Source organism: Echiichthys vipera (genome assembly GCF_963691815.1).
Source record: "Echiichthys vipera genome assembly, chromosome: 9".
In the NCBI taxonomy this organism is placed as follows: Eukaryota; Metazoa; Chordata; class Actinopteri; order Perciformes; family Trachinidae; genus Echiichthys; species Echiichthys vipera.
Genome location: NC_139834.1, coordinates 8738480 through 8755860, shown reverse-complemented (window position 1 = coordinate 8755860; position 17381 = coordinate 8738480). Strand labels below are relative to the sequence as shown.

Sequence of the window (17381 nt, the reverse complement as noted above, 5' to 3'; positions counted from 1 at the left end):
ATTTTGTAAGTGTAATTAGTGCATTAAGTTATTGGTTTTAATGTGAAATTAAAAATGAGCCCAGATTAAAATGCAGATATTAATCAGCCCCTTGAGCCAACATAAGTAAACAAGAAGCATATTATTGCTGTTGTCTGTGCATTTACATGTGTGTGTTAAATTAAATGAATTGAATTTAAATAAAATCACGAGTTCATGTAGGATATCAGGGTAAACTGGTAAATATACGTTTCCTGAAACCTCAACCTGAAAATTGCGTTAAGTTTTTAGTGGGCAAAAGTAAAAAATGATCGTTTCTAGCCTCTTAAATGTGAATATATTCTCTGTTCCTTTCCTCCTCCGACAGTAAACTCAATATCTTTGAGGACGTCATCATCATTAGACTTTGGGAAACAGTAACGAATATTTTTCACCATTTTTAATAAACCAAACAACTGATTTATTAATCAAGATAATAATCGACGGATTCACCGACGGTCGCTGTCCTAATTGCCGTTACATTTGTCTCTGGTTGCTACAAATCTGACATTTTTTATGAAAATAAAACTCCTCCTTTCTGCTCACACCCGATATATTTTTATTTGTGTGCTTTCAACACTTAGTTACCAAGAAAGTCAGTGAAAATAACTGGAGTAAATGCACACCACACATAAAGAACAATAAAACAGCTAAACTCTGAATTTTGTTCTTATAAATCATGTTTATGAGGACATCTAGTGGTTTCTTTCTTCCAAGTGTTGGAGTGAAATGACAAGACTTCTCCATAGAACAAAAGGGCTTTATTCCACAATATAAACCTGTAACATCTGCAGCTACCCCCGAGTCCTCCCCACAGTGTCGTACGCCGGGTTACATGCTGTGGTGGAAACATGTCTGCAGCACTAAGTTGCCACTCCACAGATGGGACCCCCTCCATCTGTGCAGCTCTCTGTACATCACACCATCATCGCTACAGCACCAATACAGCTCAGCGGAGATCAAGCCATTTAAGTCGACTCAGACAAAAATTATTGCTCAGATAAATAAACCTATTCTACAAAAAAGGGAATAATTATATTAAGATGCATGTACTAAACACTGGATTTAAAAGAAAAGAATTGTAATAGTCATTTTTTTGGGGTACTAGGGGATGAAAACCGTGATTCTGTCCCCAAAGCTCTGGTTTAACATGCAAGGAGGTTCCAGAGAAGATAATATTAACTCTTGATTAACCTTCTTTACTGTCGTAAGACTCCGTTTGCACCGACGCAATGGAATCCCATGCAGCACACTTCACAACCTGTGTTTTTTTTTCCATTTAGACAACCACAAACAATTCATAGGAAGAAAGAAATATATATATATATATATATATATATATATATATATATATATATATATATATATATATGTAAAAATACAAAAAATAACTAAACATTATAGTTCTGGACAACAAGTCAAAGAGGAGATAGCACCGTTGTTACAAAAGGGTCGGACAGACGTGACGGAGGTGAGGAGGAGGAGGGGACTGGTGGCTCGAATACACAGACTGATCTTTTCAGCTGTCCTTCAGAAAAAATCTCTACTGCCTCTTCATTTTCTCGTGTGTCCATCGTTCAGTGTACACCTGACACAAATGTAGTCCTCTTTCTCTGCCATCTCAGGTGTGACGCCGACGCAGACCTGGTGGAACCACTGGTTACAGCTGCCGTCACACTGGACCCAGTCCACCTGCAGCAAAACACACACACAAGTTGTTTTAACCAACATAGAATTATTAAACATTAATTAACTCTCATTTACCTCTAACCTTTACCACTAACTCCTGAGAGAATTATTTGGCTCTTTACCTACTAAATGCTCCACTATGTTCTGCCATAACCACGCTCACATAACCTCCCAGTTTCATAACACTAAGAATTATAAAAAGCTACAATAACTATAGCGTCTTGACCTGTGAAACAAATCCCGCGAGTCACGTAAAAAGTGTGTGCCCTCTGTTTTGTCTTGTGTGTGTGAGCAGGGTATATGCAGGAATACTGAAGTTAAATTTAATACCTTTTAAGGCCCTTTTCAAACATTTTAGAGACCATATCACCACTCTAAGTTCTCACCGGTTACACAAGCGACACACTTTTACTTACATTGAGTATATATTTAAAGACAGCACCACTGAAACCTCTTAGTTTGTTCGAACTCTTTGGGCCGCTGTATCAAAGCAACAGGATTCAGATAGACAACCCAATGGTGACTAACCCAATGGTTTATTAATAAACATTTGTATTTTCCCTTTAGCTAGGTAGTTTATGATTCAATCCATTCGAACTTTAGTGTACAACCTCTTTGGACAAATATACATATTGAAGCTACAAAATTGAATATGATTTATCAGAAGTTTTCCTCACCTCATCTCCTTCCGGCAGCTGACACCTCTCTGCCGGACACACGGCCATTTCCTCATCAGAGTCAGACTGGGAGAAATCAGAGCGTGGAGAGGACGAGGTCGATGCCGGCCTCTTTTTATTCATCTTCTGTCTTTTGTTAGAGTGCTTTTTGTTCTTCACCCTGCGCTCTGCCTCTAATCCTTCCCTCTCCATATGTCGCTTTGCTTTCTTCTCTGAGCCGATCAGAGTTACACCATTGGCGCCATCCTAAAAATAAATAAAAAACAAATTAAAACTGATGTTGAGGTAGCTTTTAGGGGTGTGTTTATGAATTAATTTTGTGGTAAGAGTTTGTACCTGGTTCAGTGGCAGATTATTTCCCTGAGAGTTAAACTGCGTGTGTTTGTCACAGTCTGAGGACTCGTCCTGTGGCGGCGACATGCATCTGATTGTCTGCTGGCTGCTGGCCCTGTCCAATAAAACGTGGAAAAGGCTCTGGACCTCTGGCAGACACACCTGCAGCAGGAGCCCCTCCACCATGAGCTCCTCCAGATCCTGACTTAGGCCTGTCACACAGAAAAACACCCAGAACATAAACTAATCTATCACAAACTATCAACCACGACTCTTTCTTCATGTATTCGCTGGCACTGACCCTGCAGCGGGATGCATCTCTGCTCCGTGTAGAAGACAGTTTGAGCATGGCTTGTCCTATTCCACTCTGGTGTCAAACAAGGAGCCTGTATCAAAAACATCAAACCCCAAACTTAACATTTCACGCAATACTTTTTCAATTTACTGCGACAAAAAGCGTCACCAAGGAGATGATGAGCGACCTGAGTGTTGTTTTGGGTGTCATTGCTGCTGGATGCCCAGCGGGTTAAGGTGGGAGGAGTTCCTGGTCTCTCTTCCAGTTCTGGTAGGTTACAAGACTGTGAGATCTCCTGCGCTCGGTGTTGCCAGTCAACTGTCCTCTCCACCAGATAGTGCAGTGCATCCCCTTCCGGCAGGCGCACCCCAATGCGCCGCAGAGACGTAAGAAGAGACATGACTTTGTTTAAAGGGGGCTTTTCTGTTCGCTGGCACTGTGGACAGAGCCATGGCTGTGTTTCGCAGGAGTCTGACGGGTCTCTGACACACACGCTGTGGAAAGCATCCCTGCAGAGTTCACACTGTAACATCGCACCCATGGGCGCCTTCTGACAGACGCACACCTTCAGGTCCATGCAGTCTGCCGTGGGAAGAAGCTTTGACTCATTTGCTGCCCTGAGATTAGAGAAAGCCTCCATCTCCCTCATCCGCAGCTCCTCCAGAGTCGCCATCTGGTGAATAAAATACAGACAGAGTCACAATGTCTCCTTGACAGCAAGAGTTCATTAATCCCATTGATTAAAACAGTCCCTTATTTAGGTAGAATCACTACACTTACTGCAGAGGTAGAATCCCTGGTCTCTGAAAGAGCTTTTTCCACGTCACTGAGAGTGTTGAGCCTCTGAGTTTTCTTTTTGTTACTTTTCGGCGATTCTTTCCCTTTCTTAGCCTTTCTCTTTGGAGAACCGACATTTCCAACTTCACATCTTGGACACAGGACCTGGGATGAACGAAATAACTGTCAGGCTTTGTGCAACAAAAGGCCCAGAGGAGTAAAGACCAACATCCACTGGATCTATGGACGGTTTAATTCAATTGTAAATATATGCATGACTTTATTTGTTGGTAATCATAACATTTTATGATAAAACATATACAGTAAAAATGGGTTAGACAAAAGCGAGAGTGAAGGAGACAGACAGTCTCTTTTAAACTCCATTATGTCCTTTCCTGATCTGTGTGATGATACAACTTTGTTTTAGTAGCTCTCTTTTACATATTTACATTCTGTTTCTGTTGATAGACAAAAGAAAAGAGATTTAATCGCTGGTTGGTGGCTCATAAATATTATGTGTTAACCAGGCAGTCATTCAGCTACAGAGACCACAGAGAAATGAGATTGTCTTCTTAAAGTAAAGCCACAAAACGTCTGTAACCACATCTAAATGCATTTGTAGGATTTTACCTCCAGTAAAGTCAGAGTTGAGTCTCTCTGGAGGAAAGTTGTAGCTGCAGATTCTTTCCACTCTTGCACTTCTACCATTAAAGACTCCAGCGCGTCTAAAGTCTCCAGGTGGACTTGAATGGCTTGTCCTCGTAGCACCATGCCAGAGAGGCTGTCGATCATCGGTGTGAAACCGCTGGCCTGACAAAAGCAGGTAATCATGTTACAAACAGACTCAAAATAACCCACATAGAGAATATTATACATTAATACCCCCCACAAGGCATGAAATGTCGAGTGCATGCTGACCTGGAGCTCCTCAGCTTCTTGAAGCCACTCTCTGGCTTTTCTGATGGTGTCTTTCAGGAGGAGACAGTTTGGGAGGTAAGCGGGGATGCCCGACGCCTTCTCTGCAGCAGCAATAAGAGTCTCTATGGAGTGTGGTGGTCTGATAGGCAGTAAAACACAAACAATATACTGTCAAAGTTAATAACTCACTATAACAACAACAGCTGTCGTGGCATTTTCTTCTGACATATTTCAGAAATAAATGTTGAAAATATCCTGTATGTACAGACTTTTGAAAACAAGAAATATAAATTCATGAGAAGTGTTAAACATGTTTGGCAAAACACTAGAAAACCCAATTATAAGCAAAACCTTTAATACTGTGAATCCCCAATAAATCAAAGCTGCAGTAAACTAATCACGGTGAGGGAACATAACACTTTGTAATAACAAAATGTAGAAACTTAAGCCCTAATTTGAAGTTTTTCTAATAATGGCGAGAAAAAGATGCACATTCCTGACAGCCATGCCATTAAAGCATTTGAGAAGCACTTGAGGCAGTTAATACGGAGCAGCACTGAGTACCAATGGAATGAGGGCAGAACTAAATATAATGCTCACTTTTTGTTGGTCTTGTTGAATATTCTAGCAGCCGCATTTTGCACTAGCTGTAATTAAAATGAAGCAAAATCAGGAGCACTGATGTAATATTTCATTATTTATGTACAATCAGTGCAAATACCTGACAGTAAGTTAAAGGTATAAACAGAGCATAGACAGACAACCTATCACGACTTCTCCTCTGTGGTGTTTCTGATGTTTTCCCTGCCTGTGGCTTGGATGCTATCCTCGTCATAGTGCTGCCCTCACCTGGCGTTAAGGAGGCTGCTCGCCTTATCCTCCCAGTGCTCGGACACAGTGAGCAGCTCCTGCAGACGGGCCATGGCTTTCTCCACAGACGGATGAGGCGCCAGGCCGACTCCCTGGTCGATGAGCCTCCTCATGGCCTCCAGAGTCAGTGTGGCAGGCTGAGCGTTGGCCTGCTGCACCCCCTCTAGCCAGCGTGCCTGCTCCAACCTCACTCTCAGGCGGGGCAGCTCAGGCAGCTCCACGTCAAAGTCGAAGCTGATGTCTAACAGGCTCTGGATCTCAGCAACGCTGGGAACTTCGTCTGCCAGGACCTTCTCACTGTGCTGCTGGAAGTCTTCGATGCGATTCAAGAGTTCCTGAAGAAATTCAAAACATGCAGGAAGCCAAAATCAATGCTTTTGCATACATGATTTCAGTGTAAATCAAGGCACATTTATTATATCCCACAGCAAACTATGCGGTCTGCTCAGCCATGCCGACACTGTACAGATTAAAGGATAGGGTCTACATTTGTCTTAAGTTTGTCTTCAAACAACAATCAGATGAACATTTAAACATTTTTTGCTTGCTTTAAGCATTCCTCCTGTTCATGCAGGGTCATGCTAACTAAAATGTTGAGTGTGAGTTAACACAATGTACAAGATTAATTTGAAAGCTCAGTGGGAATTTAAACTAATGCTCTTTTTTAGTGGTAAAAATACAGGCATGAGTTTGTACCTTCAACATGGGGGCCTGAGGGAGACTGCAGCAGAGGTTATAAAGCTGCCTCACAAATGAACTCAGCTCCTCTACAGTCAGCTGGCTGCATGATTTCCCGTTTCCACACCGATACCTAGGAGAGAGCGTGCAATCAGTTAAAGAAATGACGCACAAATACTACTTTGTGATGTGAAACAGAGAAATGTGAGGACGTCTATAAATCTCATTTATCAGACTGTACTAATGACGCTACCTGGTCTGCCTTTTGCCATTCAAAAGCTGCTGTGCCACTGAAGAGCACTTCTCTGCGTCTTGTGTGACCAGACGTAGCCGACGCAGCAGGTCGTTGTCAGGGAACAGCTTGGACTCTGACTGAGTAAGAAGGGAGCGAAAGACTGGCAGGCCTGAGGAGAGAACACCTGGTTAATCACAGTCCGACACATAAGGCAACAATCACAGCTTAAGTAACAACACATGATAGAAAAATAAACACACATGAATAACAATAAACACATTTCCTCTACTTCTTTTTAATCATTTCTGGTCACAGTGACAGTGTTTTGTATCATTTGCTTAGAAAAGGAGCATACCAGTGGTTTCAGCACAGTAAATCCTTTGTTCCTATAATAACATAACTGACAGCCATTTCCCAATTCTCACAAGTGGCGCTGTCACTTAAAAATCTGCTGTTTTCAACTTATTGTTGCACACAACCAGAATCAACCGGCAGACACATAATGTAGCTAATGCAACATTATGAAAGAGTTGTCTGCATTGTTTTTTTGATTTTGATCACTTCTGAGTGGAAAGCAGTTTAAGGTCACACTCACACTGTCCATCCGTACCGTGCCCAAACAGGTTTCATGGGTAAAGTCTAGTTCGTTTGACCAGTGTGAGTGCAACCGCACCGCGCCTAGCTGCGGCCAGCTTGCCGGCCACGGACTGTTTGGGAGAGGTGGGCTTTTGTAAAGCGGGTCTGCACATGTACGAGCACAAGCACGCGCACGTGTACGAGCACGAGGCCTACGGCGGCTCTGACGACATTTTATGTGCGCCTGTTAGGACATAGAATTTTTTTTTTAAAAGACGGACCATGCGCAGACATTTAAAACAATGGCGGCGAAATCACGTTGGTGTGATGCAGAGGTGTGTTTACTGCAGATTTGGTTGGATGAAACTGTTGAAAAACAGTTGGACAAGACGCACACAAACTACGAGTCTATGGAAAGATTTGTAAACCAAGCGACGCATCGCGATGACGTCAATCAATGCGTGTGACGTGTTACGGTGTGATGACGACGTATAGGCAGCAAGAAGCATTCGAGCGAGGCCCAGGCAGTGTGAGTACAAACGGGCCTGGCCCGCGGGGGAAGAGGGAGGGGGGGGGGGGGGGACAAGTACCCTAAAGCACAGGGCACGGTATGGACAGACAGTGTGAGTCCGCCCTTACATACACAGACTGAACATAAATGCACCATTCCTGTATTTGGAACTCAAATGTTCACTTTCATTAGATGACAACAAGATAAGAAAGAGAGATCCTTCTTCTTTTCTTTATAGGTCATATGTTTGTAATGGTGGCAGGGCCCGTACGAGACACTTTGTTGGGGAGAGAGCAGCGGAGACGGGTGATTAACGCAGCTACTGTACCACAGTGACCACAGTGTCCATAATGCAGCAGGTCTCAGCTGTGCTACAGTTTTCCTCCTCCTCCTTTTGCTCTAACTCAGGAAAAAAAGACCTATGCCCACACGGTCTCCACAGCCTCACTGAGATCTGAACCGAAATTATAAATGTGTTTCAAGTTTTAAGGCGGTTATATCACCAGAAAATGTCATCTTGACATTTTTAACATTTGTGCAATATTACAAAAGCTAAAACATGGCTGCATTCTTCGAGAAAAGATGGAATCAGTGATATGGTCCATTGCTTTGTTTTCTTATTTGATCTTGCTGCTTACCTTTCTTCTTTTCCAGTTTAGCCTCGAGAGTCTCTGTCACGAGGGACGCCCATTCATCATACAGTTCGGCTCGCTGCTTCACTGCACTCATCATGGGGAACAGCTCGTCCAGTGTGTATCTGAAACTGCACGAAAAAACCCTGAATTTATGAGGCAGCGGTAGTAAAATAAGACAAACTTTCAGGTAACTCTCACAGGTTATGCACCCTCTGATCTCTGTGTACAAAGCTTGTTAACTGCCGCTGTTATCAGCTCCAAAGGGACTTACTTCAGTGTGTAGTTGGTGACGGGGCAGGAGCAGAGGTCGTCAATGTGGTGCAGGCAGACCAGTACTCCTGGGCTGCAGGAACAGGTGATGGCGGATAGGTAACAGGTGGTCCTGCACCTGGCACACTGCCGCTCATCGTCCTGGAGGTGATCGTATTTGGCCACCTTGTGAAACATCACCCCCTGAAGGTGTGAGACAGCAACAAATGCGTTAAAAGCTCATTTGCTTAAGAGTGAACACACTATTAAATGTTTTTACACATTGAAAATAAATTTCTATCTACCTTTCTGCAGAAATTGAGAGATTCTGCTCAGAAGACCGACACAGTATAAATGCTGTATTGATATTAATAAAAAGTATCCTACCATTTTCTTCACTTTCTCTCTCAGTGTTTGCTCTTCTCGGATCATCGAGACCATGTCCTTATGGACAGCGGATGCCAGGACCACATCGAGTGTGTCAGCCTTTGAAGCCATGTTGCAAACCATCTCATCATGGGAGAACACGTTGTACCGGTGCAGTATACGATAGTGGTCAACGCACTGCCTGCCAAGAGGCATCTGGGTATGTAGAAAGGAAAAAAAATGGGCCGTGTGGACGATTCATTCATTTTGTGTCAAATCCACAAAATACGGATTCACTCATTCATAATTAAAAATGAAAGAATAATTAAAAATTAGCTCTCTGTCTCTTCAAAGAGCTGCCATTTAATGCAATTATTCTTGAGGAAGTATTCTGATTACTTTTACAAACAACGAGGTATGAAGTGATACATACCCAGTCCACAGTGCAGAAGTTGACCGCCTCTGCGAAGTTGAAGCCCTGATTGAAACCGCTGTGGTAGGCTCTGGGAAACGTGATGACAAACTCACCAGCACACTGGTTTGTTCTGTAAATCTGAAGAACACAAGAGCCATAAGAAGATTATTTATGTGTTTGTGGAAGCGTCAGCTGTGCATTACTGCAGATTACAGATAGAAGGTATCAGCTCATGTCAAAGAAGCTACATGAATACGTACTGGGACTCCGTAGGCCATCAGGGTGTTGGGGTTCATGATGGTGACCAGCTGGTGCAGCAGGTCAGGCTGAGACTCAAACAGCTCTGGGGCCAGTTTCCTCATCACCTCCTCCAGCTGTTCTGCGGCAAAACCAGGAGCTCCATACCAGGTTTTGGGTTCCCCCCTTGCAATGAATAAGATAAAACATAAGATTTAGCTTTAAATGAAACAAGTTGATCTTTACCATCACAAACCACCACAAATAACCTATTTGCTCTCATCCAGAAGAGCCTTTAAGTCTGAAGTACCAGTGCAGGTAGTTGATGGAGTAGCTCCAGTGATCCTCAATGTGCCAGCAGAAGGAGGAGAAGCACATGCCAACATAAAGCCACGGCAGCGTCATCCCACAGATGTCAGCTGTCACATGAGTCAGTACAGAAGGGTTCATCATCGCCAGGTTGTTGAGGTTCCAGCCACAGTCAAGGTATTTCTGCAAGACAGACACTATGCAGTTTAATAACACAGGAAGATACTGCCCTTAGCAATTCATCACTGATGCCATCTGATTTAGTCAGATACAGCTACCACACAGGGTTTCTGCAGATAATAATATTGCATATAATGCAAATGAAGACCTCGGTAAAATGTATATAGATATTCCATCATATCCTGTTAATACGTAGTTTTTACTTCTTTTTTTTTTTAGCGTGGAGGCACTTGAGGAAGCACTCATCACTTTTTTTAGATAATCGATTCTGTCCTTTAGTTTGGTGTTTAGTTTGTTTTGTTATATCAGGAAACAACGTAGCACGCACATGGAGACAAGGAGGGGACGTAGTGCGTAAATCGAGTAACCCCTCCCGCCTCTGGTAGAATACAGGGATTTCTTAATCCCGTGCAAATTGGCCATTTATATTACAGACTTCCTGAGGTAAAAATTTTTACACCACATCCCGACATAAAACTAATCCTGTCCAAATAGGGCTTAAGGCTCACTTGTTTACCTCATCAGCTGGGGAAACCTTGAATTTTCCGTTTGGGATGGGGAACCCGCTCCCAAACTCCTTCGAGGCGATATCTGCTCCATATTCTACGGTAACATCCTCTTCAATAGCTCCCACCAAACGCCAAAACTCTTTCTCCACCAGCTCTGTGGGTACCATCTGCAATGAATACATAAAGAAGACATTAAAAATACTTACCAAAGAGACAGACAGATTTATTCTGAAACGCTTTCTACTTACATGAACTGGCATGTTGAAGTAATCGGATTTGAATGCATCAGCCATTTGCCCAAATGCACGCAAAGAATAGTCTCTGTATGCTTGTTCAAAGCCAAATGCCTCGTGAGGTTTGTTGCATTCCTGGGTACAAAACAAATAATTCAACAGATGTTTTAAGTGTGTTTTGGAGCCATTACTATATTCTATTTGTATAAACTCCTTTTAAACCTGGAGTAGGCTGTTTACTTTGTGCGTTGTTGGGCAAAAAAGATCCATAATCTTTCATAATACTGCAATTCAAGCATCCTGAGAGAAAAGTAGACTCGCTGTTTTCAGGCTTTAGAAAATATAGCCTGTGATGGGAGATTTTTACCAATCACAGGTCATTTCAGAGAGAGAGAGAGAGCGTTCCTATTGGCTCAGAACAGAGAGGAGAGAGCTGCAGGAAGAGGTCTCACTCTGCTTCATATTCTGTCTTTTTATTTTTGCTTTATACCTACAGCAGCTTTAAGGCATAAAAAGACTAGTTTTAATAAGTTTCACAGCTCGCTTATCAAGATAAATTTGCACTACATGAATCTGACTTTGCCGTTTATCCTCACCTGAGCGAGACACTTGGGGCACCTCCAGTCTCCTTTGGGGATGTCGGGCAGAGGAGGGATCAGGCAGAAGGTGTGGTAGCTGTCGTCACAGCCGTCACACAGCAACAGACGTTCTTCATCTCCCCCGCTGCCACACACCAGACACACGACCAGATCCACCTGGAGAGCAGAGGGAGGAGTTTCTAATGAATCTGTTTCAGAGCCATGACAAAAAGCTGATGTGGTTTCTATCAACAGACTTCAAATAATAAACAATAGACAAAGTAATTTTCACAGAACAAGTTTAATGTCAAGTGATTCAAGTGGAGCTTGGACACATGATGATGCAATAAATGGACAAGCCTATTAATTATTGATCAAGAAATCTGATATCTCATGCAGGAACATCTCGTCCAAATGAGGAGATTTTCTACTTACTGGACTCGGAAGAAGAGGAGGGAGGACTTTCTTGTACCGTGACTTGGGTTTTTCAGCTTCAATTATTGGTTCTTTAATTTCAACTGGTTCCTGTTTCACTGAAATGGGAATCTCTTTTTCTGCAAGACAACAGGAAACATTACCAACATATATAATCATTTAATAAATACCGCTAGTTTATAACACACTATAATGTAGCTGTACCTGACATTTTAAAGTATTTATTAATGCAGTGTATCAACTATATTACTTTTCCCATAAAGACATATTTTATAATTTTACTATATTGTCAATCATAATGTGCTTATACATCAGCCTACAGTGAATGTGAAAAATACATTAATGAACACTGCTTAAAATGTTTAGATACTGCTTATAATTGCTAAATAAAGAATAAAATAAACACACACTATCATCAGTGTCAGTATTTTTTTTTAACTCTGGGATGTGGAGCCTGACCTGGTTCTTGCTTGGCGACAAAGGAACCCATCCTTCGCCTCAGGTTCGGCCTGCTGTCGGCGGGCTCACCTGGTTCAATCTTCACACAGACGGCCTACAGAAAAAAGTGAGAAATATGTGGAGAAAAGTGAAAAATGGAGTCTGTGCTGCTTGTTTCTGGACAGTTTGAAAGCCTTTACACACCAAGGACGTGATGAATACACAACACGAAAATGCAAAATACTTGCATGGAAATTGTTCACATCAAAACTATCCATACTGGCAGTGATACAAATGTGTGACACTTGATCAATAAATAATATTCAAGCCAGCACATCTAACACAGACATTTCAAGATATATTTTAGGAAACGGACTAACTACCAGGAGTGAATTTGAGTTTGCTCTGGTTAACAGTTATGCAGTGTGTATGTCTAGAGCTTTTATTGTGAAAGGTAAGAACAGAAGGAGTGGATTTGGCATGTGCTGCTTTTGTCAAGGTTGAAAGGAAAAATAAAGTTTGGCGTCTTGGTTTGTGTTGTTGTTTTAAATTCCTCATAACAACAACACGATTGGTTGATGCCTTTATTTGCAGTGTGAAAGCGTGGAAATATTCACCTTGTGCGTCGCTTTTTTCTTACCAAATAATATTTGCGTTCTGTGTAAAAGTACTAGTTCGATGTGTAAAGGGGGCTTAAGTCAGGTGTTTGTGGCTCTTTTCAACAACACACACCTCACACTTCATGCGCTTGGCTCTGCGAGCAGTGGGGCCGGTATCAGGCGTCTGGGCTGTCTGCCTCTGAGCCTGGTCCTGCAGCTTGAGCTCCTTGGTGTCCACGCTCTCCACAACTCCTGTGCTCTCCACTGGCTGGATTGGCTTCTGAACACACTAAAGGGAAACAGCATACCAGTTAAAACCACAGCTCACTGACTATTTAAAAAGCACGTGTGCCTAACTGGAAATACCTGTATGTTCAAATGCAGCGAGCAGTAACATATGACTAGAATACAGAGTTTAATATGACTATGCAAACAGGATACATTTAGGTGTCTAAAACAGGAAGTGTGTGTGAACCACAGCCGGCATTTTAAAGGGATATCCTGAAATGATTATTACCTCAGTTTACCAGTTGTAATGAAATAAATACTAGGAAGTATGAGCAGTTACCAAACAAGGTTGAAAGACTGGGACATACTTCATCAAAGACAATATTTGGTATTAATATTGTTTCAATTTAAACAGCCAGAGGACAAAAGAGTTCATAAGAAGGACGTGGTTAGTTTAAGTGTGTCAACCCAAACAGGGAAACAGAACAGGACAAAAAAACAGAAACTCAGGAAGAACATGCCAAATCAAAAGATGAAAGAAGGATTGAGCTGAGGCAAGGGAGTACAGGTAACAAATATCAGACTTTCAAGGAGCTGTCTGGAGTGGCAGTTAAATTAATTATATTCCACATTTGTCCCAAGATACATGTTTGTGTTTGAGTTGATCCTTGTACTGTTAAACCAGCTAAAGACTCTTTTAAGAAGGGTTAAATTCACCAAAACCATGCCTGCAAATGTAAAAACAATAATCTGGACACACAGTATGCTGTCCAGCCACAGATTAACATGCATTTTGTTAATTGTGAGGCCGAATGGCTTCTAACCATGACACAAACATACCTTTTCGAGTTCAGGATCAGCCTCCAAACGCATCAGTTTGGAAGCTGCCTCTGGTGCCTGAGGCAAGAGAGAGCTTGGGTAATTAAACAATTTAGAGTGACCTATCCGAGAGGCCACATGGTGCCAATCCAATGACCCTGGATAAGCTCTCTTGCAACACATTATGGGATATGTTGGTGCAAAAGCTATTAAAAGGGCATGACACCACATCGTAAATTCACAATCAATATATTAGTCAGACAACAGAGTTAACATCTCCAAAGAAAATACTATAAATTACAAACTTTTATCACTAAATTAAACAGAAATTATAGGCATAACATGCGTATCCTAATAATGCATTCGTTTCCATTTATCTTTATGATTTGAATGTAATCCATCAAATCTTTCATAAGAATAGTTTCTTCTAACACAAATGTTTCAGCGTAATTATTGTGACTGTAAAATTAAATATAAAAAAGGGAAGCATTATTAGGGTTTTGTTTACAGTTGATCCACACACTGTATAATGTATGACAGCTTCTCTTTGCGAGTATAAATCAGGAACAAGATCTGCTGTCATAATGTTGCATGTGTCAAACTCACCAGCAGGTTTGCTCCGTTCTGAAATAGATTGTAGGGATACAGAATTTTCTCATAATGCCCTCGCAGGTGTGAGCCGACAGCTTTGCCAGGGGCGAAACCCATTTGATGTGCGATCTTGGTCCATCGCCTGTCCTGACAGACGATGTCAAATCCACCCTCATCTGCCACCAGCTGCAACGACAGCAAGTTATGTTAATGGTGCAAGTTGTGTAACTGCATTTTAAATATATAGATAATGTGCAGCGGTGTGAATTATTCACCTTATTTAGCTTATATAAATCCAAGATTTTCCTCTCCACATGAGGGATCTTCAAGGTACATCCCTGCAAATCCCAGAATTTGGCAATCTGGTCCAAGAAGTTGAGCTTGACTCTCGTCTGTGCCTGAGAAAAATATATGAAGAATGGAAAACAGATTAATTAAATTAAAAGGAAATAAGCAGAGACTGGGCTGTTTAAGGAAAAACAAGGCACTGGAGAAAACAACACAGGGTCTAAAAATAATCTGAACAGGCTGCATTTTTATCCAAGAACGGGGTTGTGTGTCCTGTTGTTTCAAATTAATTAATTAGTTAATGTACTTTGAGTTTATATTTTTTAAAGTTTGGATTAACATTAACATTTCTAGTCTTATTTTGCATAGTTGCATATAATTTTTACAAAGCATTAATAACATTACTGGTTGTTATTATCAGTGTAGCCTGTGTAGTTACATAAACAGGGTAAAAACCAATTAAATGTACATTTATAGAGCACTGACACACCAACATAGATGGAGTTGAATAATCAACGGTGTAATCTGATTAACAAAACTCACCTCAAGTTCATTGAGCCTCTGGATCCGAGGAACAAAGTGAAGTCTGTCAACATCACAAGCAAACGGAGGTTGCCAACCCTAAACAGCAACAAAAAAGACGCACAATGGCACATGAAGGTCATCATAACATGTAGTCTGGATCTTTATGTATGTAGCATTTTTTTCAAGATTCTCATTCTTGCATTAAGAAGTTATTTTGGAAATGTGTATTTCCTTTGAAGACTGTCCCCCTTGTGACAATTGTTTTTCAAAGCATGGGCCCAGATTTTAGAAATTTCCATTTAGTTTTACCCTTGGTGCCTTCAATAATCTTAAATTAGGAAGATAAAAGAGGCACATGATTACACAGATGCAGTTTTAAAAAAAATTGATGTTAGAATAATGTTTGGCAGAAAAGCAAGGCCCTGCTGATACTGAAAGAACACAGTGATCCTTTTCAGTTTAAGAAGTCACAACGCTGATCAATATCCGCATCAATACTCCAACACAGCTTTTGCATTTACAACAACAATATCTTATCATACAAGCAGAGACACAAGTTCTTGTTTTAAGTCAGTAGCCAACATCCCCCACTGGCACACAAAATGGCCAGATGGAAGACTCACTCACCAGCCCAGCTTACCACAAAGCCAACATGGAGGACAACACCCTTACAACACAGGCTCATACATGAACAGTGGCTCATCTTCCAATGAACTTATGGAAATATAATAAGATGCAACGCTGCTGCAATGTTGTGTTACATGAACCACAACTTCAAAAGTCACCACTTGTTATCAAACAATGATAATAGTAGTCTTTTGTATTTACATAACCCAGTGATGGAACAATTTCTGTGACAAAACCATTTAAAGGGGATATTTATTATTAACCTGACCCATGAAATAAACACACTCTATATCAGATATGCATTAGAAACAAGCAGCTGATTTGAGAAATGATGGATGGCAGCACACTTGACTGTCTGACCCAACTGCATAATGATGCTCTTCAACAAATAATCCATAATTAACCTCAACTGTGAGGACATTAAAGGACAAAACAGGAAAAACATCAAACATCCATGTTAATCTGCTCATCATCTTCTTCTTCCACACGGAAGAAGGATAATGTCTCGCGCATAGCCACCTATATATATATATATATGTCAAAGCCGTGTGCAAAATTATGACAGGTTGAGCTGTTAGCTAGCCGTTAGCTTGGTGGCTAAAGTGGCTCAATGGGCTGGAGCACCGAGGCTTTGTTGACACACGGTGAACCACGACTGCTATCCACTTTTTAATACACTGACACATCTTTATTAATGGCAGCGAGCTTTTAAATCGACCAAATTTGGGGCGTAAATGTAAACAAATGATGGAGAGAGCGAGTTAGCTGTGAGCAGCACAAAAGAATAAGCCGTTAACGTTAACGTCCTATCCGCCATGTTGGAACAGTCCCTTTAAATGCTCAACCGCTCGCTCTCATCTAAGAGAACGTCGTAACAGTTTTTAACCGTTTGTGTTTTAATCACACTCACCGGCGGCGGGCGGACTTTGCAGATGCCCGTTTTTTCGGCGATAGGACGGATCTTATTGATGAAGGTATACGGGTCTCTGAATTCTTCCCAGCTCGGCTCGAAGACCGGGCACTCCGGAGGAGGCTTGAACTCGTCCGGCCGAGGCAGGCTCATCGTTTTGTCGGACCCGGACGCGGTGTTAAGTAGCTTTGAACAGGACAGGTCACACTCAAAAGTAGCTCCTGGAGTGTTTATTGTTTTATTTATTTTAGTTGTAATCCCGTTTTGTTCACCGCCAGTCGGTCGTCGGCAGCACGAGAGGAGGCAGCTTACACACACACACATACACACACAAACACACGCTCACACACATCCATGCACAGTGGAGGAGAATGTTCCAAGGCAGTGAGCACGTCCGCTGAAAAAACTAGACACCGCACGCTCCTCATAAATGTGGGAGTGATTACTCAGTTTTTCAGTGTTTGATGTGAAACTTAATAAGTAATTAGAGTTATGTGTGGTTTCTATCTTTATCAATACTATTATAAATTATTATAATATTATTTCCCATGCGTAAGGAAATCCACAATGTCCACAAACTCTATGACTGACTGCTATTTATTTATTTCTTGACATGTCTCTACACTGGAAATC

General features: G+C 41.6%; 1 protein-coding gene across 1 annotated transcript; it reads right to left on the bottom strand.

Moving 5' to 3' along the window:
- Window positions 1-1298: 1298 nt before the first annotated feature.
- kdm5bb (lysine demethylase 5Bb) lies at window positions 1299-17082 on the bottom strand. Its single transcript, XM_083919923.1, has 28 exons — window positions 16749-17082; window positions 15230-15307; window positions 14674-14796; window positions 14414-14584; window positions 13829-13885; window positions 12894-13049; window positions 12183-12276; window positions 11724-11842; window positions 11307-11465; window positions 10726-10845; window positions 10486-10644; window positions 9790-9971; window positions 9503-9665; window positions 9261-9380; window positions 8849-9043; window positions 8484-8665; window positions 8216-8340; window positions 6509-6659; window positions 6274-6388; window positions 5557-5912; window positions 4708-4846; window positions 4420-4599; window positions 3793-3954; window positions 3200-3685; window positions 3019-3103; window positions 2721-2929; window positions 2385-2630; window positions 1299-1710 (listed from the first exon to the last, which is right to left on the bottom strand). Exons 1-28 carry the CDS (start codon window positions 17070-17072, stop codon window positions 1573-1575), a joined length of 4794 nt encoding a protein of 1597 aa, XP_083776049.1. The 5' UTR covers window positions 17073-17082; the 3' UTR covers window positions 1299-1572.
- Window positions 17083-17381: the final 299 nt, after the last annotated feature.